This window comes from Nelumbo nucifera, chromosome 2, assembly GCF_055504915.1.
Source record: "Nelumbo nucifera cultivar China Antique chromosome 2, China Antique-T2T, whole genome shotgun sequence".
In the NCBI taxonomy this organism is placed as follows: Eukaryota; Viridiplantae; Streptophyta; class Magnoliopsida; order Proteales; family Nelumbonaceae; genus Nelumbo; species Nelumbo nucifera.
The window spans coordinates 70,539,974-70,562,740 of record NC_142650.1 but is presented as its reverse complement, the minus strand read 5'-3'; the positions used below and the strand labels follow the sequence as shown (position 1 = coordinate 70,562,740).

At 38.8% G+C, this 22,767-nt stretch overlaps 1 protein-coding gene across 8 annotated transcripts in view; it reads left to right on the top strand.

Annotated features, from left to right (window-relative positions):
* Positions 1-22,767, top strand: part of RBL15 (RHOMBOID-like protein 15) — a 65,345-nt gene that overhangs the window by 31,095 nt on the left and 11,483 nt on the right. For all 8 annotated transcript variants that reach the window (XR_016082415.1, XR_002022295.2, XM_010248849.3 and 5 more), the window contains exons 7-9: positions 9,602-9,696; positions 9,771-9,840; positions 17,120-17,286. Coding sequence is in view for 6 of the 8 variants with exons in the window: in XM_010248849.3 (XP_010247151.1) it covers positions 9,602-9,696; positions 9,771-9,840; positions 17,120-17,286 (332 nt within the window). In the remaining 2 variants the exon portion in view is untranslated. The remainder of the gene's footprint in view (positions 1-9,601; positions 9,697-9,770; positions 9,841-17,119; positions 17,287-22,767) is intronic.

The following is a 22,767-nucleotide window of genomic DNA, read 5'->3' as shown; positions in this document are numbered from 1 at the left end:
GTCCTTTAGTTCCCGATGCCAGTCATCGTCTGTTAAAGTGGGGGAACATGGGGTATCAGTGGAAGCTGAAGAGAGCTGATTTGTTAAAGAAAGATAGGCCGAAAACGGTTCTCACTTATGTTCCTCTACTTATGGTGTTTTTAGTTTTTATTTGTTTAGTTGTGGGGAGACCAAAGATCTCATATGGATTTGTAAACCTGTTACAAGTTATTGAGGTTTTGAACCTTATTAGCGAGGAGGTGGCCTTAGTGGAGGGTCGGTCAGGGGGCTGTATAAGTTGAATTAATGATATTATTTTTTTTTTCTGTGGAGTCCTTTATGTGACCCCAATACATGGTAGTAATTAACCTTTGGTGTTTATATGTAGTTTGTGGACCCAGGGGGCCATAGTGTGGGCGTGGAACCATTTTCTGATAGAGAAGATATTGGTCATGGGCGGGGTCGGAGGGGGCAGAAGGTATTTTTACCATAAAATACATGCTTTGAGTTATATACAAGTTGACTTACTGCCAAGGTTCAAAGTATCGGAAACGCTAAGTGTATCGGGAAAGCAATTTTAAGAGATGTATCGAGATACGCCTTGGATACGCATGCGTATCGGAGAAAAACTAAGATACACGTAGATACATTTGGAAACACTATAAATCATAAAAATACATCAACAACACTAAATATAAGACCTCAATGAGGTGTATATACATTAAATTAATATATTTTAATGGTTTTATGAAGAAATATGTTGTAGTTAATTATAATTTCATTAAAAATCGTATGCTTAACTATAATTTATAAATTATTTATTAATTCTAAAAATAAAAAAATAAAAATAATTATTAAAGAAGAAATTTCAGTTGGTGCTTGGATATGATAGATCATCCATAGAATTATAATATATTCAATTGTTGTGATCAAATGATAAAATATAATTAATTATTCTTTATTTTTTAATTCTAAAAATATAAAAAATAAAAAATGTTAAAGAAGAAATTTCAATTGCTCTATGGATATGATAGATAAATCCATAGATATAAAACATATTTAGTCTTTATAGGCAGAGAAAAAATTATTATTTTTGTTAATTTATTTTTTCCCCAAATATCTTCATGAAATTTCCATAAATCTACCGATAACACAAAAAAATTATGATTTAGAATGTAAGAAATGTAGATTTACAAAAATTTATACATTCATGAAAAAAAGAAATTATAAAAATTTGAAAAAATTTACCAACCTTTACAATATTTGTTTTCAAAATTTGAAAAATCTTAAAAAAATATTAACAATTCACACTTGTTTCTTGCAAATTTTTTCAAATCTAGCACTTTAGGAATGAGGTTTAGAGTTTTAGAGTCATTTGGGGGGGGGGTGAAAGAAAGCTTATTTCAGGGAAAAGAAGCTTACTTTTCCCCTTTATATTTTTTCAGTTTTTGGCCGTATCTTTTTCGTCGATATGCTACCGATACGCCCCCAATATGCATGAAAAAAGACGAACGCACGATTTCTATGCGTATCCTGTATCTGGCGTATCATATCAAAATTTTAAACCTTGCTTACTGCTAGTGTTGAGATTGTCAACCAGCTTCTAACTTGATTTTTTAGGGATTTTGCAAATTCTGCATGGAATCTTTGGAATATCAAATTCTTCGTATGAAGGCCAACGAGTACACGCTTCGACAAGAAAGCAAAACGAGGCACTTCGTGATGAAATTAATAGGCTCTGTAGGATGCTAAGAAATAATGGGTTGGACTCGGATGCATTACCATTTAGTGAGGGGCTGGTAGGTTTGGCAACCTACGTGCCAGACGATGTTGATTATGGTGTAGACTTGCCTGTTGGAATTGCATGTGACACCACTTCGGAAAGGACTAGCGTTGTAGCCCCATCTTGTGAGATTGTTAATGTCTCTCCCTCTATTGCCTCTACTTACAAACGTAAGTTTCCCCAGGCAAGGAGAGAGCAAAGCAAAGTAGCACGGTGGTGTCACCTTACCTAGCTCCTAGGCAGTACGGGTAGGTAGCGGTAGAGTTTGCCATTGCTGCAGGGCCCAAAAGAGCAGTGAAGGGGAAGGTGAAGTGATAACCTTTGGTGTTGTCTCAGTGTTGTCTGTTGGGTTGATTTGGTTATTGTGTTTAGGGTAGAATTGCTTAGTAGTTTAGTGATGAGTGGAGTATTTGTTGTAGTCGGTGGATGCACGATCCTTGTGGATTTCTTTTAAGATGAAGGAATTGCTCCCAAAGGAGGACTTGGCAGTTGTGAAACAGTTCTTGAACAACTCCAAGAGAGGGCAAGTGCACATGATTGTATTACTAGACCGTGTCCATTTAATTGATTTGCTTTAAACTAGATTTTGTCTGTATCATTATTTTTTTCTTATGTAATTAATGGCAATGAACAATTGGTATGGAGCGATGGTGGTCTATTTTTGAGTCCAGGTTGCCTGTTGCCCCTTTTCAACTCAAAAGCATGGATGTACAATGAGGTATTGGTTTGGTTTAGGGGAGTGTTGCATATCGTATAAGGCTAATTGGCAATGTGGCTGATTTGACGTGTTTGGTTGTGTAGGTCATAGATGCGTATGGGTTCTTATTGATGGCAAGAACTGCTAACACCATCAAGATATGCTGTGTCTTCGATGACATCGGTATGGATTGTTTGTTTTTAATTGCAGCTATATTTCTCGGATTGGGTTCTTGTTGATGACAAGAACCACCAACACCACCGAGAAATCCATATGCAAGCGACACATTTTGTGATATAATTCCATTGCTGTTTGTTTTTAATTGCAGTTGTATTTCTTGGACGTCCACCATGATGTTCTGTATCAGTGGCTGAAGCCCAATGAAATATTGACATGCAATAAGGTTTTCATACCATTATCCAAGGGAGAGGTCCTCTCTTGTCGGGCAGTGTTTGATCATTATGGGCTGAGAGGTTAAGTGTAAGACCATTTATGGCTTATATACATGATGGCTGATCTCACTTAAGACCATAGTCCTTGGGCCTTCATAATGTGGTTGGACCCAATGACCATTTAGTGTAAATGTTGGGCCTACTAAGAGCCCATACTGATAGGCTCAGGGGTTCACTGTGTTCAGTAGTGAACTCGACCAGGCCTTGTAACAGAGGCTAGGCTGAACCCATACGACTTTTGTGGAGATCAATGTTATGGTCCCACGCCATTCAAAGACAGCCAAGTTGGCCAGCAAATTAAAAGGGAAGTGAGCCTGATAAGTTAATGGGCCTAAAGCCCATTTCGAACTGGGTTAATGTGATTAATTAAATATGGGCGAATCTGGGTTTAGATCTGGATTTGGATTAGCAAGAGGATAAGATAAATCTTATCCACTTAAGAGTTCAAATCCAAATAAAGATTTGGATCAACGAACCCTTTCCTAATAGGATTAGGAAGCTGATCTTGGAAGGTTATAAATAGAGGGCAAATTCCTTCTGTTAAACACTTTTGCTGAATCCAGTTCTTTCCTCTGTTCTTGTTCTTGGACTGATCAAGATTTGATCTTGATTCTGATTTTTGCTAGAAAAATCAGATCTGAAGTTGTGCTCAGTTCCCTTGTGTGATCCTTGTTGAAGGATTGTAGTTCTTGCTGAAGAACTTCTTTGCTAATCCTGTTTTACCTCAAGATGCGCCATCTTCAGTGGAAGCAGGATTTAGTGACCTCTTTGGGCGTGAACACTTACGTTGGGAGCTACGTTTGTGGATTCCGTATCAGGTATATCCCTCCCTCCTTTTGGTTGCAGATCTGGTCCGGTTTGTTTCAAGAACGAACCTTGAAAAATGCAGTTTTTCTAAAACAGGGAATACGATTCCCGGAAGGGAGAAGGAAAAATTTTGAAATTTCGCCTAGCCACCCTACATGGTTTGGCCATCCATATGATGGATCTCCCTTCCCTTCACTATCAGCATTTCCGTCATTTCGAAATATGTCCTTGATTTGGGTGAGTGACATTTTCATCGACATCATCATTGACATTTTAAACCTTGGAGCAGATTCTAGAAGATTAAGAAGGGGGGTGGCGGGTGGGAAGATAAGAGGTACCGATTAATCACCTACATTTTGTTGATGATACAAGCTTGTTTTGTGAAAGGGGTGTTCTTAGATGGGTGAGGAAGGGAGATAACAAAAAATGTAGGAATTTTGGGTGGTATGGTTTCTCAATGGCCTATGACTTGGGTTTACCTTTAGGGGTTAATCCAAGGAGTTACAACTTTTGGAACCTTGTGATTGATCAATTCACCAAGAGATTGGCCTCGTGGAGGAGTAGTTATTTGTCCCTAGGAGGAAGGGTCACTATAATTAGACATACAAATTATCCAACTTGCATGTTTACTTTTTGTCCATCTTTAGGATTTTGGATGGGTTAGGTAGAAGGCTAGGGAAATTGATGAGGGGTTTTTTATTGGAGCTAGGGGAGGTAAAGAAGGACTATAGAGTAAGTTGGGAAGTGTTGTGTAGAAGCAAGAAGCTTGGAGGGTTAGGTCTCGGTAATATACAAGAGAGGAATATTGCATTGTTTGGGAAACAGTTGCAGATATTGCCTTTTGATGGAGATAAGTTGTGCACAAAGGTGATCATTAGCATTCATTGGCTTGCGGCTAATGGCTGGGATATTGGAACTTTGGCTAGGCTACAAGATCTTCTCCGTGGAAGTTCATTCACGATATTCTACCTTTTTTCTTACCATATATCAGATATAATCTCGGGTTTGGAACTCTTGTTAAGTTTTGGGATCATTTTTTTATTGACCAAAGTGTCAATCTCCTCTTCAAGCCCAAGTTACAACAAGTTACAAGGATGCCTTGTTGCTTCATAATCCCTTGTTTGGCTAAAGAGAGAGCTAATCCATTTGCTCTCCTCCTAATCCACTTGAATTCAACCTCTATTTCTCTTGTAATCTTTTCCACTTCTCTTAACACATGCCAAAGTGCCCAAGGAATATGCTTGGTGGGTTTTATTCAAGAGATAACTACTTGCGAGTCTCCTTTTGCCTCAATCATTCTGAATCCCAGCTCAATGTTTTAAAAGCGCAAGGCACATGGGTCAATTTGCGCTTGAGGCGCAAGGTGCAAGGCGAGGTGCGTGCCTTTTTGAAGCAAGGTGCAAAAATACAAAAAAAATGCTAAAAAATAGAAAATGTCAGAAAATTCCAAAAAATTCAAAAAAAAACGAAAAATATTGAACATATTATTAATAAAAAATATAAACCTAAAATTTAAAATAATGTTTTAAAAAGCCTATTATCTAAAATTAAATACATAAACATAAGATGTAAAGCATATTCAAATGAGAATTTAAAAATAAAATCAAACATATAAAACATTTTCAAGCATGTAAAACCTCTAATCTCTTTTTTCACTCAATTGCATTACTTCAAGTAGCTAATGTAATATTAAACATATTACATTCTTGATTCTACGAGCCGCCTTTGTGCCATGCCCCTCGAGGCAAGCCCAAACAAGTCCACGCTAGGTCTTAAATTCTTATTTTTCACACAAAAAATAATGATTTTATAGTTTTAATTGCTTTTTAAGAAGACATTTTATTAGGATGAATGAATTGACAACATTTTATTATAATGCATGAATGAACAACATTACCAAAAAACGTCAAATTTTCAAAAGGCGCACGCCTGGGCTGAGGCGCATGGCGCATCAGGTGCACGCCTAGGCTCACCAGGCGTGCACCTTTTGATAGGGCTGCGCCTAGGACCTAGGTGAGGTGCATACCCTAAAATGTGCTTCGCTTGTGCGCCTAGGCGCACCTTTTAAATCACTATCCCAACTGTTTAGCTAGTCTGAGACCTTGCAACAAAGTCAACATCAAAGAGTTTCCCCACTCAATTGGCCCTAAAAACATTGCCACAATCCTCTTCCTTGAATCTCTGATGACCTCTCCTATTCCAACCATACCTGGGTTTCTGAGGGAGCTCCCATCGAAATTCAATTTTACTTTAATACCTACTAGGGGTTTCCATTCCATCTTAACTCTATCTTTTACTCTTGAAGATTGTGCTATTTCAAGCCAAGCCCTTGAGAAGTAAATTATTGAGAAGGAATTGAAAATGTCTATGGTATTTACCCAAAATGCTACCTTTATTTTTATACTATCAATCACTTTCTCTAGAGTCTTGCTCTTCTCCAAGAATACTCTATTATTTCTCTCTGCCCACACCACCCAACAAACTGCTACCTTTGTGGAATTCCACAATTCTTTCCCCCTTTTCTTTGGTTGCCTCAAGAAGTTAGGATTGAATAGATCCACCACATCTTGACGGGGGGGGGGGGTACCACTTGCGCTCGAAGAGAGAATTAAAGATCTCCCAAATTTTAGACACAGAGAAATTTGAGATTGGTAAATGAGAAAGGGTCTCACCATTGTTCCTACACAAGAAGCACAAGTGAGGAGAAAGGCAAACAGACAACCTTATTTTTTTGCAACATATCACACGTATTTCCCTTACCAAGAAAAATTTCCCAGCAAAAAGCTTGAGTTTTATATATGATAGGCTTACTCCAATTTTTTTTTTTTTCACTGGGTAATCCACCTCTTGAATGTTTGAAGAAGCTTAGTGTTTAAAAGAGGAGGAGCAAGTAAAGAGGCCATTTAAAGAAACAATCCAAATTCTGGAGTCCTCACAGGAAGAATCCAAAGAAACCTGCCTTAACAAATCAAGTAATTAAAGAAGGAAGAGCAGTCAACATTCCTTAACTCTTCTGAGCCCCAAGTCCCAATTTAAACCAGTTGGAGAGGGTATTCCCAATCTGGACATGGGTTCACCTTTAAATTGAGAAATAGCAACGAAATTAGGAAAAAGGTCTTTGAGTGGAAAATCTCCCAATCACAAGTCGTCCCAAAAACATATTTTGTCTCCCCTTCGCACATCATACTTGATAGAGTTAAGAAAGTTGGGTAAACATCATGAATTGCTTTCCACAGAGAAGCTGAGGAAGATTGGGGGAGCAATTTTTGCATTCCAACCTCCAACCCACAAATGCTTACTATTACCTTGTGCCATGGTCTTTCACTCTTGAAGGGAAATCTCCACAACCATTTACCTTGGGGGGGGGGGGGGCAGTGTTTCTAGAGACTAAGTTCCCTTACCCAAGATCCCCTTCTTCCTTAGGTTTACTAACATATTCCCAATTTACTAGGTGGTCCTTTTTTCCTTCTCTTGGTTCCCACAGAAAATTCCTCGTGTACTTCTCTAGTTGCCCTGCTATCCTGGTTGGTATTCGAAAGCTAGATAGGAAATAAATGGGAAGATTTGCCAGTGTTGCTCTAATTAGAGTAATTCTTCCACCCAAAGAGATGTAATTTCATTTCCAAATGGCTAATTTTCTTACAAACCTTTCCACCATCAGCTTCCAAAAAGCCATCACATCTAGGGTTCCCTCCTAATGGCAAGCCTAAGTATATGACAGGCCACGCTCTAATCTCACACCCTAGATTCTCTGCAAACTTCTACAACTCTCCATCTTCCAAGTTGATTCCTGCAATCCCACTTTTACCCCAAGAAGTTAGTGCCATGAGTTTACTTCAAAACCTTGAGGGGTGTGTTTGGATACTACAAAAAGGGATAGGAAAATTTGGACTCTGTCACCCTCTGGTACCTTCACCTGTGCTTCCTTTTTCTCATCCCTTGTTCAGCCGAGTGATATTCATGGGTTGTCTTTTTTGGTTAAGGAGATCTGGAGTAAACCTATTCCGCATAGGGTGGGTGGTTTTTGCTGGGTAGTGTTTGTAGAAAGAATCAATACCTGTGAATTACTGCAAAGAAAAAGACCTGATCGGTGTCTTTCCCCTCACTGGTGTTCTCTTTGCTAAGTCAATGGTGAGAATTTCTATCACTTATTAATTTCTTGCCCTTTTTCTTCTTTAATTTGGGAATGGTTTCTTTCTTTGTTTGGGTGCAGATGGAACCTTCTGCCTAATGTACAAAGTCTGTTCACCTCTACCTTTGTTAGTTTGCCAATGAAGAGGGAAAGAATATTATGGAAGTGTACAAGGGCAGCAGTGTGCTGGACAATCTGGGAAGAGAAGAATTAGATAATTTTTCTTGGCAAAAAAAGAAGCAGCGATGATATCATTGAGGATATCACAATCAGAGTGGTCCATTGGGTGAAGACATTGGATCTCTTTTTAGGATATTTTTGGGGGCGAACTGATAAGGAAATGGCGGGGGGTAGCTGCTTCTTCTTTTAAGGAGGCTGTTAGGCCTTGGTCCCCATCATCTAGAGGTTTCATCAAGCTCAACATTGATGGCAGCAGTGAAGGTAATCTGGGTCTGTCTGGAATTGGACTTTTCAGAAATGAGGAAGGAAATTATTGCAATCTTTTCAGGTCCAATTGGAATAGGTGATACAATTCCTCGTCATTTTCTCAAGCAAGGTGGAAGCACAGAAATTGCTAGAGTTGGAATTCGAGCAAGTTTGAGAATTGCAGTTGAGAATCAATTGGTGGTATCTTGATGCAGTGGAGATGAAGAGAAAACCAAAGAATCTTGTGTGGGTTTGGGTTCTCATAATTACTAGGAAAAATAAAATTTGTAAAATTACACTGTAGGAGTACTTGATTTGTTGAATCTACACTGTATCCCCTGGTCCATTCAAATATTAACAAAATTCGAATCCAAGCCTACTGAAGTGGTACCCTCGCGGAATTGTCCTTTTGTCATATTAATATAAATACAACTTTCTGGGTGTGGGTCAAGCCTAGAAACACCCGTTCAATTCTCTTTTTCTTCTTATTCTTCTTCTTCTTCTCAACCTAACTCTGACAGTAACTGCTTTAATTATTTAATGAATGGATCTTTTTCATTGTTGCTGATCAACAAAAAAAATATTAGTGTAAAATTAACTTTTCTAACCCTAGATTTTACAAGCCAATTTTCTATACAATTGAGACCAGTTGGAACTCAATGAGTCTTAATTGAACCACCCATTCTGAATTCTCTAATTTCATTTAGAAAGGGGGTTCCAAGGACTACTTCCTACAACAATCTAATTGCATTAGATGAACAGCTATTTTTAATGAAAGATGAAATGTGAAGTTGTTTCTTGATTCTCGTCCTAGTAAGAGCTCTACTTTAGCCTTTGTAGTTTTATTATCAAAGGAACCACTATAGGGGTAAAGGATTCTTTATCTTGCCTCCAAATGGGAGATGAAAAGGGTTATAAAAAGCAAACCCTTCTCTCAGTGTTTAGAATGTTGAATTCAAACTTGCATGTGAAGATAAAAAAGTGAAATGGTTAAATGGGTGGATCACCTGCTCCTGGTACTGCAAGTTCTATGTGTTCAACTGAAAGGTAAGTATATTGGGCCTGTGTTTTTACCAAAAGAAATATTTTAATTTGTTAAAATATAATCGCAGATGTAATTAAACTTAAAATTTGCTTGCCTTCACTGCCTTGTGGAATTTGTTAAATATAATCACAGATGTAATTTAAAATATAATTTGTTAAATAAATTTGCTTGCCTTGTGGAATTATGTGTTAAACTGAAGCACATTGAAATGTGTACCTGCACATTTATTGTTAATGCTAAGACCAAATGAATTTGCAATTTTTGATATTATTATTTTCAGTCCACTTGCGTGAGGCGACCTAAATTTATTTTGTGTACTGGAGGGAGTACATCTGGCTTCATCCCTACTTATTCAAGCCAAAATACAACACCGAGGTAAGATATGTGGTTTGAGCTTTTTGTTTGCCTGTTGAGGAAAAAAAGGGTCTAATTTGGTTATTTTGCAACAGTTTTGCCTCTGGAAGTATATGGAGAAATCTTTCTTCATGGATCCCACATAGAGAATCCACACCTGCTCAGGTATTGACTGTCAAATTGGTTGCTGCCGTGGGATCTTTTCCTCTTTAAATCTGAAAATGATTGTTCTAGTTGTTGGTCATTTGTCATGCATAAGGTCAGGATACCTTGATACAGGCGTGGATGTTGACACTGATATGGCTACAATAAGCATGTTTTCTATTACCATAAACATGACTTGTCCATGCTTTTTTGTCCCTTCATGTTGTTTTTGTGCAGATTCTGAAACATTCATTTAAAATATGTAATTCTCATGTGCCATTATGACATATTTATGCATTGAAACATAGATCTAGACTGAGGAAACTGAACTGCATTAATGATGATGGAACATGTTATATGCAGTGAAATTTAGGAATTTAAGAATAACAAACAATTATAGAATGTTTTAAGGTGAAATTGATGTGGTTTGGTTGGTAAGCTGATGTTCTTTTTGTTGTCAATTGGTTTGTTGATGTTAGAGGCTAGAGACCCTAAATTTGATGTTCCATGATCTGGTGTAAGAGAAAGATCTTTGGTGGAAGTAAAGGAATAGGATCAGCCTCAAAAAATGAGAGGGGTCAAATGGCTGAAAAGGTTGGAGGGAAGGAAGAGGAGGAAAAAAAGAAAAAGAAAAAGAAAAGAACTGAGGTGGAATGGTTAATCTTTGATATTGAGGGAGATCTAGAGTTTAGTGGTAGGGGAGATAGGAGGAAGGGCTTCAAGTAAGGAGGTTGTGGTAAGATTTCTGGGTTCTCTTCTGAGTTGTATCTATTAAAATCATTAGTTGGAATGTGATAGGGTTGGGGAGTGCAAGAAAGAGGATGGTGATCAAATACTTGAAAGGGAAAGCCTAACATTGTGTTATTGCAAGTAGGGGTGGTCACGCTTGGCCTGGCCTTGCCCAACCCATAAATTTCTGGGCCTGGGCCCAGGATTTTGTGTGCAAGCCCGGCCTGTATTAAAACCAGAAAATTCCAGGCCGGGCTTGGTCCCAACACTTCAAGCCTGGCCCATCCCACAATATAATATAATATATTCTTAAGTGTATAATATTTTTATATTATTATATATTATTTTATGCACTATATGTGCTTAATTTTATATATTTTATATGTTATATATGCAAATATATTTTCTTTTATATTAAACATTTAGTATTTTATATAAAATATAAATTTTTTAATGCATAAATATTCATAAGTTGACACATGTCAACACACAAGTCAATACATGCCAACACGAGTCAACTCAAGTATGAGAGTTGTCCTCTTAGGCAAGATCTTTTATAGATAAATGTGAGGCCTTCGGTTCTATTCTTGAGCAATGTGGGAGTTGGGACAAAACTCAATGGTAACACTGACTATTGAGTGTTTTTCCATGTACCACATTGCTCAAGAATGGGAATGAAGGCCTTGCCTTCACATATAAAAGGATAAGTAAGCCAAGCTAAACTAAGTTTATGAATTAAATGAGGCTCAACTTCCTGAGGAAAAAGAAATAAAGAGGGAGGATTATCTGGAGGATAGTAAGAGCAGCAATGGTGTGGACTTTAATGAAAATAGCAGATCTAAGGAGGAATTGATTGAAGCCATAACATTTAGAGCTGCGCATTGGGTAAAAACATCGGATATATTCCAAGTAGTATCAACCAATGACATGGTAAGGACATGGTCTAAAGTGACACAAACTGACATAAGGCAGTGTGGTAATGGAATGAAAACCTCCAGCCAAATAAGCCGAAGCTGAACTTTGATGGAAGCTTTATGGGTAATCTGGGAAGGGCAGGCATGGGGGGGAGTCCTTAGAAACCACCAAATTGGGGGGGGGGTTCCTTAGAAACCACCAAGTTGTGGTGGTGGCTTTGTATTCAGGACCATTTGGCTATGGAAACTCGGTTATGGCTGAAATAATAGCTCTATTACAAGGAATGAGACTAGCACTACAACTTCTTGTTAGGGACTTGGAAGTTGAAGGAGATTCACAACTTCAATTCAGCACCTTGGAACTATACATGCTTTTAGGGAAATTGATCTCCTATCAAAGAAAATTAATCCCAAGTTCAGCTGGGTCAGAAAAACTGCAAATAGGCTGGCATATGTATTAGTTGACAGACCTCTTTTATTTGGGCAAAACTGTAATTTGATGTTACTTGGGTTGGTTGGAGTATTCCAACAATTGTACCAAGTTTCTTTATTAATTAATGAAAACCTTTTGCTGATAAAAAAAAAAAAACAAAAAGAAAGAAGATCAAAGTACAACAGGGGAATACTCTATACAGCTCATTACAAAACCCATTGCGATTTCCTAATATCTTCCCCACATCCAATATTTACAAGAAGGCCCAGAAAAGATACACTCTATTTGTTCCTTGCTTTGCAAGGTGGTCAGCCAAACTATTTACCAATCTTTGAACCTATCAAATTGTCAACTGCATATCCTCTGTGAACTGCTTGAACTTTTTAATCTCATTTCTATATATTCACAAGACATTTTCCATCTTCAGCAGCTAACTTATGAAAAATTTTGAATCCCCTTCAATTACAAGTTTCTCTGCCCTTAGTTCCATAGCCTTCTGTACCCCACAAACTACAATAATTAGTTTTGCCCTTGTCGAGTCTCCTTCCCTTAGTGGTCTTGAGAACATAGGACAAATCTCTTCTTTTTCATTCCTTATGGCCAAGGTTCAATTGTTTAAAATTTTGATAATACACCCCGTATTGGGTGTATCTTAGTGTATTGAGAACTGTCCAAAACCCAAATAAGAGGTGTTTCGGACTTTGACCATTTTCAAGGGATGCTTAAAACCGACCCCCTGATGCAATTTTGACAAAAAAACTAAAAAAGCAAATTTATTAAGTAGTGAAACACCTGATACGCTTGTTCGTGCGTATCAGGTGTATTAATACCTTAAACCATGCTTATAACACCTCCCTATTTTTGATGGTCTCGGGTTACCACAGTTGTGTCCATCAAAGTTCAATTTTATGAACCCTCTTTTCATAGGTAGTTAATTCCTTTCTACCCTTAATGTCCTTAATGAGGATCCTGTGATCAATGGATTGGAGATAACCAGGCAAGAGAGATAGAGTAGGTAATAGTAGATTGTTCTAAAGAAATTTATAGCTCTCCCCTTCCAATCAGAGCTTTTGTTTCTGGCCTAGACTAGCCATTCCTTACTTGAGCTGTCCTTTTTCTTTGGAGAGACCTTTCGGGGAAGATGGAAGTAAAAAGTGTTGCCTTTGGAATGGATAAGGCATTGGGATCCAATAGTTTTTCTAGGGTTTCCTTTCATGAGTTCTGGGATATTATAAAGTTTGATTTAATGGAGGCTTTGAGGGAATTCCATTTCCAGGAGTATCATTAATCCTGGTGCAAATGCAACTTTTTTAGCATTAATCCCTTGAACTCAGATGATTCCCTTCTTAGAGATTTCAGGCCCATTAGTCTAGTAGGTGGAATGTACAAGATCATTGCCAAGGTTCTCTCCCTTATGCTTATGGTAGTGCTATATTTTCTTGTGTCCCAATTTTAGGGAGTGTTTATGTAGGATAAACAGATTACTGAACAAATCCTAATTGCTACTGAGGGTATGCAAGAGGCTGGGGTGGAGGGAAGAAATGATGGCTTTGCAGATTGGATTGAGAAAAAGAATATGGCATGGTAGATTGGTCTTTTTGGATGTTCTGTTAGAAAAGACGGGGTTTGGAGCAATATGGAGGATATGGGTCTAGGGATGCTTATAGTCTTGTCATTACTATCCTAGTTAATGGGTTCACTAAGGATTCTATCCCAGAGAAGAGAGGTCTAAGGCAGGGGGGTCCTTTTTACTCTCATAGGTGATTTTTTGAGTTGGATAATCACTAGAACTGATGATTGGGGATTGCTGAAAGGTTTGAGGGTAGGTAGGAAAGAGGTGGTGGTCTTTCATTTGCAAGTTGTAATAAAATCACTATAGTTGATTGATCTCATACACTGGCTTCAATTATGGGAGAAGTCAAACTAAGTGATAATCTTTCTCTTACCTATTCCCTTCACACAAATTTGTTATCAGTTAGTTCTCTTGCCAAAAAGCCTGAATAGTTGTGTGACTTTCTGCCCACGTTGTTGTATTTTTCAGGACTTGAAGATGGGGAAGATGATTAGAAGTGGTTGTGAAGTTAATGGGGGTATACCTTCTTGATTTGCCAGCATGTCAAGCTCTGGTGTATGTCCCGTGTCTCATGAAGATAGTCTTGATATGCCTTTGAATTAAAGAAGACTGTGCCATTATTGCACAGGCCATGTTTCTTTATGATCTTTGTGGTTATTTTTTCTTACTTTTTTTTTTCAAGTCTGTTGATGCTGTGGTGTATCTCATAAATTGGTTACCATCTAAGTTCTTGCAGCTCCAGTTTCCACACTAGGTACTTTTTCTTGATGATCCTTCTTTCCACCTTCTTTTGAAGGTCTTTGGTTGTTCATGTTTTCAGTTCTCGTCATGGTAAATTTGATCCCAAGTCTATTCATTGTGTTCTCCTAGCTACTTTACTACTCAAAAAGGATATCAGTGTTTTGATCCTTGTTCTGGAAGATGTTGTATCTATAGATGTGGCTTTTATTGAAGACATAACTTTTTCCCACTTGTGCCTCTCTTCAAGAGGAGAATTCTAGTGAAGAAAAGCCTCCCGTTTGTCTTCCTAATTCTATTCCTTTAGGTCAGTGTTCTTTTTCTCATCAGAGTTGCAAAATAATAATGCAAAGGTGAACATCTACCTGTAGAAAAGAAGGCCAAATAAGTGCCTTTCTCCTCAGATGTGCTTTCTGTGCAAAAACAGTGGTGAAACCATCTCCCACATCTTTTTATCCTGTTGTATTTTGTATTTGGGAGTGTCTTTGTTCTCTCTTTGGGTGCAGTTGGACTCCTCCTCAGGATGTGATGGGTCTCCTTGATCCAAACTTCTTGAGACAGCCGAAGAAAAGGGGAAGAATTATGTGGAAAGCAGTGAAAGCTGCCATGGTATGGACTGTGTGGGGAGAAAGGAATGGGAGGATCTTCAGTGAAAAGAATAGAACAGAGATGGAGATCTTTGATATGATGAAAATGAAAGAATATGGAGGTTTTCCAAAGTTTTTCAATAAATGACATTCTGAGAACGTGGAAAGAAGTGGCATTGTCGGCTCAAATCAGGGAAAGAGTAAACATGGAATGGAGACCCCCAACAACCAACTTTGTTTAACTCAACTTTGATGGGAGTTTTTTTGGAAATCAGGTTGTGGCAAGAATGGGATGGATTTTCTGAGACATAGAAGAAAAGGTGATGGCATTGTTTTCAGGACCATTAACACATGGTAATGCATTGACAGCAGAACTATGTGGGCTACTCCATAGCTTTTAATTTGCTAAGCAATTTGGATTCCATAACTTGGAGGTTATTTCATGGACAAGATGCAGTTCCCAAACCCCATGGATCTATAGACATACTTTTTGGGAAATTCAAAGCATAACAAGGGAGCTGAGTGTTGTCTTTAAATGTCTCTTTACTTGTGCCTCCTTCAAGGTCCTTTGTGCTCCTGCTTTATAGTTTATTTTTCCAATTAAGGAGTTTTGAACTAGGCCTATTCCCCCTAAAATCACTTTCTTCTGCTGGGAAGTGTTTCTTGGGAAGATTAATACTTTGGACTGGTTGTAGAAGAAAAAACCTTTTTTGTGCCTGTCCCCTCTTGGTGTCTTCTTTGTAAAGCAAATGGTGAGGATTGTTTCCACTTACTAATTTCCTATACCTTTGCTGCAGCTATTTGGGCTTGGATTTTTGCCTTGTTTGGATGTAGGTGGAACTAACCTGCGGATATGAGCCAACTCTTTGATCCATCAGCTTTTGTGTGGCCCAACAATAGAGGAAGAATTATGTGGAAATGTATTAGAGCTGTGATAATTTGGGAAGAAAGGAATGCAAGGATTTTCCAGAAAAGGAATGAAGTCTTTTATTCATCAAGGAGTGTATCTTAACAAGGGCAATTCACTGGCTGAAAACTTTGGATTCTTTCCAATTGTTCACCTTTGACGACCTTTGGAGGAACTGGTTAGCAGTGACAAACAGCTCCTCCAGGAAGGAAAAGGTCATTGTTTCTTGGACCCCACCACCTGATGGTTGGGTAAAGTTGAATTTTGATGGAAGCAGTCAAGGAAACCCTGGCCCCTCAGGCATAGGATGAGTCTTGAGAGATAAAGACAGCAACATCTTAGCCTTATACTCTGGTCCAGCGGGAGTAGGAGACTCAGTCAGGGCTGAATTATTGGTGGCTTTACAGGGGATTCAGATAGCAAATGAATTAGGAGTTGAGCATCTTCTCATCGAAGGAGATTCTAAGAGTGTTGTGAGCTGGCTAACAGAGCCGTGATAAGTCATTTGGTGCTACTAGGACTTCCTAAAAAAGGCAAGCTGGTTAACAAATAATACGTCTGTTAGCTCACATTGGGTGAGCAGATCAGCAAATGCTTTGGCTGATCATCTTGCTAAACAAGGGGTTTTGAGGGAACATCTGTACTGGGCAACATTGTAATGTTTTTGTTGTAGCTTTTGCACTTTAATCTCAAGGGAGGTTGCACCTCGTGCCTCTCCTTGGGGTGCTTGTAACATTTCTGATATATCATCTCTTTTCAATTATCAAAAAAAAATGTTGTCTTTAAACGGGTGAGAAGATCAGCAAATGGGATGGCGGGTATCTTGGCTAAACAAGGGACAGTTCACACCAAATGTTTTGGGAAAAATTATAAACGAAAAAGTTGCCTCTTAGGTGGAAAAAACCCCACCTAATTGTAATTCTTGATCTTGATATTAATGAAATCTCTTTACAATGAAGATCATTGGGTTCTGGCTTACTCCAGACTAATAATAACAGTAAAGAAGATGCTCCAGAAGGGTCTCAGTAGAAATAACTGGAATACTTAATCTGTTATTGAAATCCATGGCCTGAACTTATGACAAATACATTTTGAGCTTATTGCTGTACTGAATCTTTGGTTGCAATGATGGTCTGTACTTTTTTGTGATTGTGGAAATAGGAAAAATTTAGTTGGCATTTTTTGGCAGTAGTCTCATGTGGATACAATAAAAGCAGAAAGAAGATAGATGGGGAAGGAAATATTTTTGGCTCTGTGTTTTTATTCAACTTTGTCTAATCCCATCTATTTATTCTTTATTGTTTTTTTTTTTTTATATTTTTGGGAATTCTTTTATCCTCTAGTGTTTGATCGAGTTTTTAAAATATGTTTTTGTTTGAATAGCATTTCTTTTAACTTATGGTAGCAAACTTGCAACAGGATAACAGGTTTCCTGGAAGAGGACGGACACTTGATTCTGGTAGAAATCAAGCAGCCTCTGACATAAATTCTGCTTCAACCCTACAAGCTAGGCTCTTAGATGACAGCACCTTAGATCATTCATCAGAAAGAGCAGAATCTGGTATAGGACAGAGGTCGGATGGGAGGTACTTGAATAATTCCTTTTGGTTGTTCTTTTAGACATGCTTGGTGACTTAATGCCCACTTAGACAATAATAAAATTGGGAAGCATCCCACTGGTTCAAGCTGCTCTATTCAAGCCTAGCTGAGTCAATGACTGATCTGGAGGAAGTTGACCTAGTTGATTTGACGTAATCCTGTCTTACTTGGAACTGGGAAAACTATTAGCTATCCTTAGCAGAAATGGTATGTCTAGCACCAAAAAGATATATGAATGTTCTCAATATTATTGACAATGATTGAAGATGTAGAGGCATGATATGGGGTGCTAGGACCTTTAGATGCATAAACCTCAAATTTGAAGCTTATGACTTGTCGAGCAACATCATGGGTTATCAATTTTTAGGAAAAAACATGAAACTAAAATAATTAGGATAAGAAATGCATTATACATGCATGTTTTTGTGTAGGGAAATCATATAAATGAATGATAGAATGAACAAAAAGTATCTAAATGCTTAATAATAATGAAAATTGCTTTATATAGTAAAATCATAGATATAATCAAGGTTCAAAATCTCAATATGACATGGAAGATGCATGGCACATTTTATCAGATTTTCAAGGGGGTCATGTGGCACTGGTGGAATATTGGAGTATTTGTGCAATTCCACTTGTACCCGTTCTTGTGAGTTGATAGTATTGATGAACATTGATGAGTATAGGTGGATATGGACTGATTAATTCCGCATCTTTTCACACACACAAAAAAAGAACTAATTCCACATGAACCATGAACCGGAAAATCAAAATATAAAAATAGAAAAAGAATGAACTCTTTTTGCAAAGAAAAGTGAGCTGTTGATAGTTGTAATGACTACTTGCAGAATTAGAGGGAGGACTGGTAACATGCAGGGAAGACTGTTTACAGCATCTGTAAGAAGCGATCTGTTACAGGTTGAGGGGGCTAAAAGAGCTAGGGCAGTTGACAAGGACATTGTTTGAAGATAGTAAGAAAGTGCTAGTACTTTAATATTGAATATGGCACTGAACAGGTAGAAAAGGCATGATACTAGAAAAGCTTGTAACCAATCAACCAATATCATAAAAGTGGTAACCAAGCAGCTGGTATTCATCAAAACTCATGGGTGGGGGAGTTTATTGGTCAAAATTCTTCTAGTATCATACCTTTCTGTCATACAACCGTCCCACATAATTATGGGCAAAAGGCCTTTCCAATCCAATGATCCTCCACTTCCTCTTTTTCCAACCAGGCCAATGTGTCATAAATAGGACCATATTTGACAGGATTGACCCCTTGCTCCCTAAGAGGTAGTCAGTCCATCAGAGCATGGAATGACTAGAGTCTGGGAAATCCAATCACCATGAAAAGTGAAAGAAAAATTCCATAAAGCTGAAGAGATTGAGCACACAATGAAAATTGATTGATTGACTCTCCATCTCTTTGCATGGTGAACATATCTATAAGGAGCTGTGAGGCCTCTATTTTTTCGAGTGCAATGAGGGTAAAGCATAAACATGTGATAGCAAAGCCCATCACATCAACATTCACCTTATTGAGATGATCAGTAGTAAGAACTTTATAATAAATCCAAGCCACATGAAAGCCTTGACTCTGGGGGTGGAGGCAATAATGACCCAAATGTTAGATAGTGTATGCCCTTAGCTCCAATTAGCATGATGTACATTATGACATTTATTGTAAATGAATAAAGTACATATTTGATTCATGTTATTGTGGTGTTTCTGTGTAATACCCTTAAATTGGACACATATGAGACTCGTGTTAGTTTAGAATCTTCATAGCCGTTGGATAGATCTGGGGAGATTTATCCTGCCAAGGCTGACACTGATGTGCCGACAAGTTGGTTGGGGTGGCTTGTCTCAGCTGCCAGGGTGAGACCTGAGGTACATGCAGTGTGGGTTTTCTTGAAACCCTGAACCGGACCAAATTCTAGTATTGCCCTGGACCTTGGAGACAGATGGGCAAAACTGGAATGTTACACCTGACCCCTAGACTCGATTATGATACTGCATTAGGTGTTGGATTGGGCTATCTTTGATGTGCCAATCAGTGAGATCCTTAGAGGGGGTCAAAACCTGGGTATGTTGGGATAGCCCGAGAATTCATCTGAGTGGGTGATCATAGTGACATGATCAGTCCCTTTGTCGGACAAAGTGAATGGTCGGGGAAATGCACGCTCTCTGATGGAAAGTTAAACTGCCGGCAGTGGATTTCAAATGTGTTTGAAATTTGGTTTTGCAAAATATATTTATATAGAGATATACTTATATTTTATGTTTTCACAAATTGTTTGCAAAAGGTTTTAATTCCCGGGATGCATGTGAGTAGAGAGTGCAGCATTGTACCTTGCAGCCGAGGGAGAGGTCCTCTCTTGTCGGGCAGTGTAAGATCATTAAAGGATGAGAGGTTAAGTGTAAGACCATTGGGAGTTATACCTAATTAATGGGCTAATCTTGCATCTACCCACAGTCCTTGGGCCTTCATAAGATGGTTGGACTCAAGGACCATTTAGTGTGAATGTTGAGCCCATTGAGAACCCATGGTGATGGACTCAGGGGTTCACTATATTCAATAGTGAATTTGGCCAGGCCTTGTAAAAGAGGCTAGGCTAAACCCATGTGGCTGATGTGTAGATCAATGATAGGATCCCACGCCATACAAAGAGAGCCAAACTAGCTAGCATTAAAACGTAGTGAACATGAAAGCTTAATGGGCCTAAAGCCCATTTTGAACTGGGTTAATTGGATTAGCTAAATAGGGGCGAATCTGGGTATGGATTAGCAGATAAGGATAAGAGGATAACTCTTATCCACTTGAAGAGTTCAGATCCAAATAGAGATTTGAATCAGGGAACTCCTAATTTGAATAGGAAAAGCTGATCTTGAACTGCAGATAAGATAAGGGATTATCCTTATCACTTAAAGAGTTCAGATCCAAATAAAGATTTGGATCAAGAGACTCTTAATCAGATTAGGAGATAATCTCTTTAAGGCTATAAAGAGAGCATGGCGGATCTGAAAAAAACACACATACACAACACAGAAGACAATTTAGTTTGATTGTTTCTGCCTTCAGTTCTTTTTCTCCCTGCTCTTGCCGCCCTACCCTGTTCGATCTCCATTTTCTTGGAACTGATCAAGATTAGATTTTGATATTGTTTCTTGTTAGAAGAAACAATTCTAAAGCTGTGCTCACTACCCCATTTGATTCTTGCTGAAGAATCAAAGGTTCTTGGTGAAAAACTACCTGTTGATCCTGCCTCATCCTAAGTTGTGTCATCTTCAGTGGAGGGAGGATTTGGTACACTCTGGGTGTGAACACTTGCGTTGGGAGGATCAATTTTGTGTGGATTCCGTATCAGGTATAACTCTCCCAAATCTTGGTTTCAGATTTGGTCCAGTTTGGTTACAAGAACGAACCTTGAAAATGCAGTTTTCTAAATTGGGAATGCGATTCCCAGATGGGAGTAAAGAAATTTTTTAAATTTCTCCCAACCTTCCTGCAGGGTTCGACCCTCCATATGATGGATCTCCCATCTCTTCACAAAATGCATCCAACCTCCACCACCTCCACAGACACTCTAACCAAAATACATAAAACTAGGGTTTTAGCTTGAGAAGGCTCATTTTAAGCATTTGTTAATAGGCCCACCTGATGCAATGTAAATTGAACTTGTAGCATTCATCAATCTCTCTAATCAAAAGGGATTGCCCAAAGTTGGGTTCCAATTGACCCTATCCCTCCTAGATGGCTCTTACTAATAACACCTTTCACTTGGGAGAATCCCCTATAAAATCCACTACAATTAACAAGACCCTTAGTCCAGAATTTAATCCCATCATATGGAAATAACTAGTTTCAATGCCAACCGCGATTGGATATCCCATATTTAGCTGCAATTTCCCTCCTCCAATAAGAGATTTATTTGTGATACCCATTTTTCCAAAACCATCCACTAGAAATTCCAAGACAATGAACCCATTTCCATTTCGTTGGAGGTATTTGCTTGTTCCCAGTGATTTAATAGGCATGTCTAAGCGCACAGGCAGAGTGGCATTTCAAAGTATGTGCCTCACCTAAGCCCAAGCAACCCCTTGGAAAGGCATGCCTCTGGTTTGCCTTGTTTCTCACTGAAGGCATGCACCTTTTCTAAACGTGTTTTTTTTTGTGGATTTATGTTTTTGTAATGGTTTATCAACTTTTAAATTACCTTTAATACTTTGATGGGCTTGTTCTTCGAAACTTGCTACTGATGGAGCTGGTTCGAGGGAGTTCACCCTCTTGAAATGGACAAGAGAAAAAGGAAGAGAAGCAGAGAGGAAGAAGAGAGACAAGAAGATGCTAATAGGTTTTCCTTCATATCCCTTACGAATGCTTATTACATATATTTATATTAGAGAGACAACAACCTCTAACAAACTAACAAACTCTGATCACTCCTCCTAACGTGGACGGCGCCTGTAAGCGAACCTCGGAGGTGGTGTTGCGCACATGATTCATGGAGTGCTCTGAGTTGGGCCTTGAGCGAACTGGGGCTGGGTCTCATTGTCTAGGCTTGCTTCTGCGTCGGTCTTAACATTCCCTTCCCCATCAAGAATGACCTTGTCCTCAAGGTTGATGGTGGGAAATTGCTTTTGGAGTTGGTTGTAATCTTCCCAAGTGGCATCCTCCTACGACAGCCCATACCATACAACTAGGACCTGTTTATTGACTTTGCCACCACTTTTCACCCAACAGACATCCTTAATCAAATGTGGTTCAAACACCACTTCTCCTGCCTCTGTGAACGGAGGAAGGGTGGGGCTGGTGACATCGGAGGAAGATAGACAAGGCTTCAGAAGGTTAACATGGAAGATGGGATGCAACTGGCACTCTATAGGAAGGTTGAGACGGTAGGTGACAACCCCAATTTGTTCAACCACCTGAAATGGGCTGAAGTAACGGGGATATGATTTCTGGGATGTTCTTCGGGCCAGAGACGTTTGTCTATATGGTTGGAGTTTCAAATAAACCTAATTCCCTACTGAGAATTCCAACTTCAGTGCTTCTGATCATAAGCTATCTTCATACGTTGTTGGGCCTGTTGTAGATGGAACTTGAGGGTCTTGAGTATGCTACCCCTTGTCGTTAGTTGGGCTTCAACTTCAGCTACTGACGACATCCCCATTTTGTAAGGTAAGATAGATGGAGGGTCGCACCCGTAAAGTACCTTAAAAGGTGTGGTTCCTGCCGAAATCTAAAATGTGGTATTATACCAATACTCGACCCATGGTAACCAATGAGTCCACTGCATGGGTTTATCTCCCACAAAACACCGTAAGTAAGTTCCCAAGCAATAGTTGACTACTTCAGATTGCCCATCCGTCTGTGGGTGATAACTGGTTGAGAGAAGTAGGCGTACCCCTTGAGCTGTGAAGTAGGCCTGCCAAAAGGTACTCATGAAGAGGGGATCTCGGTTGGT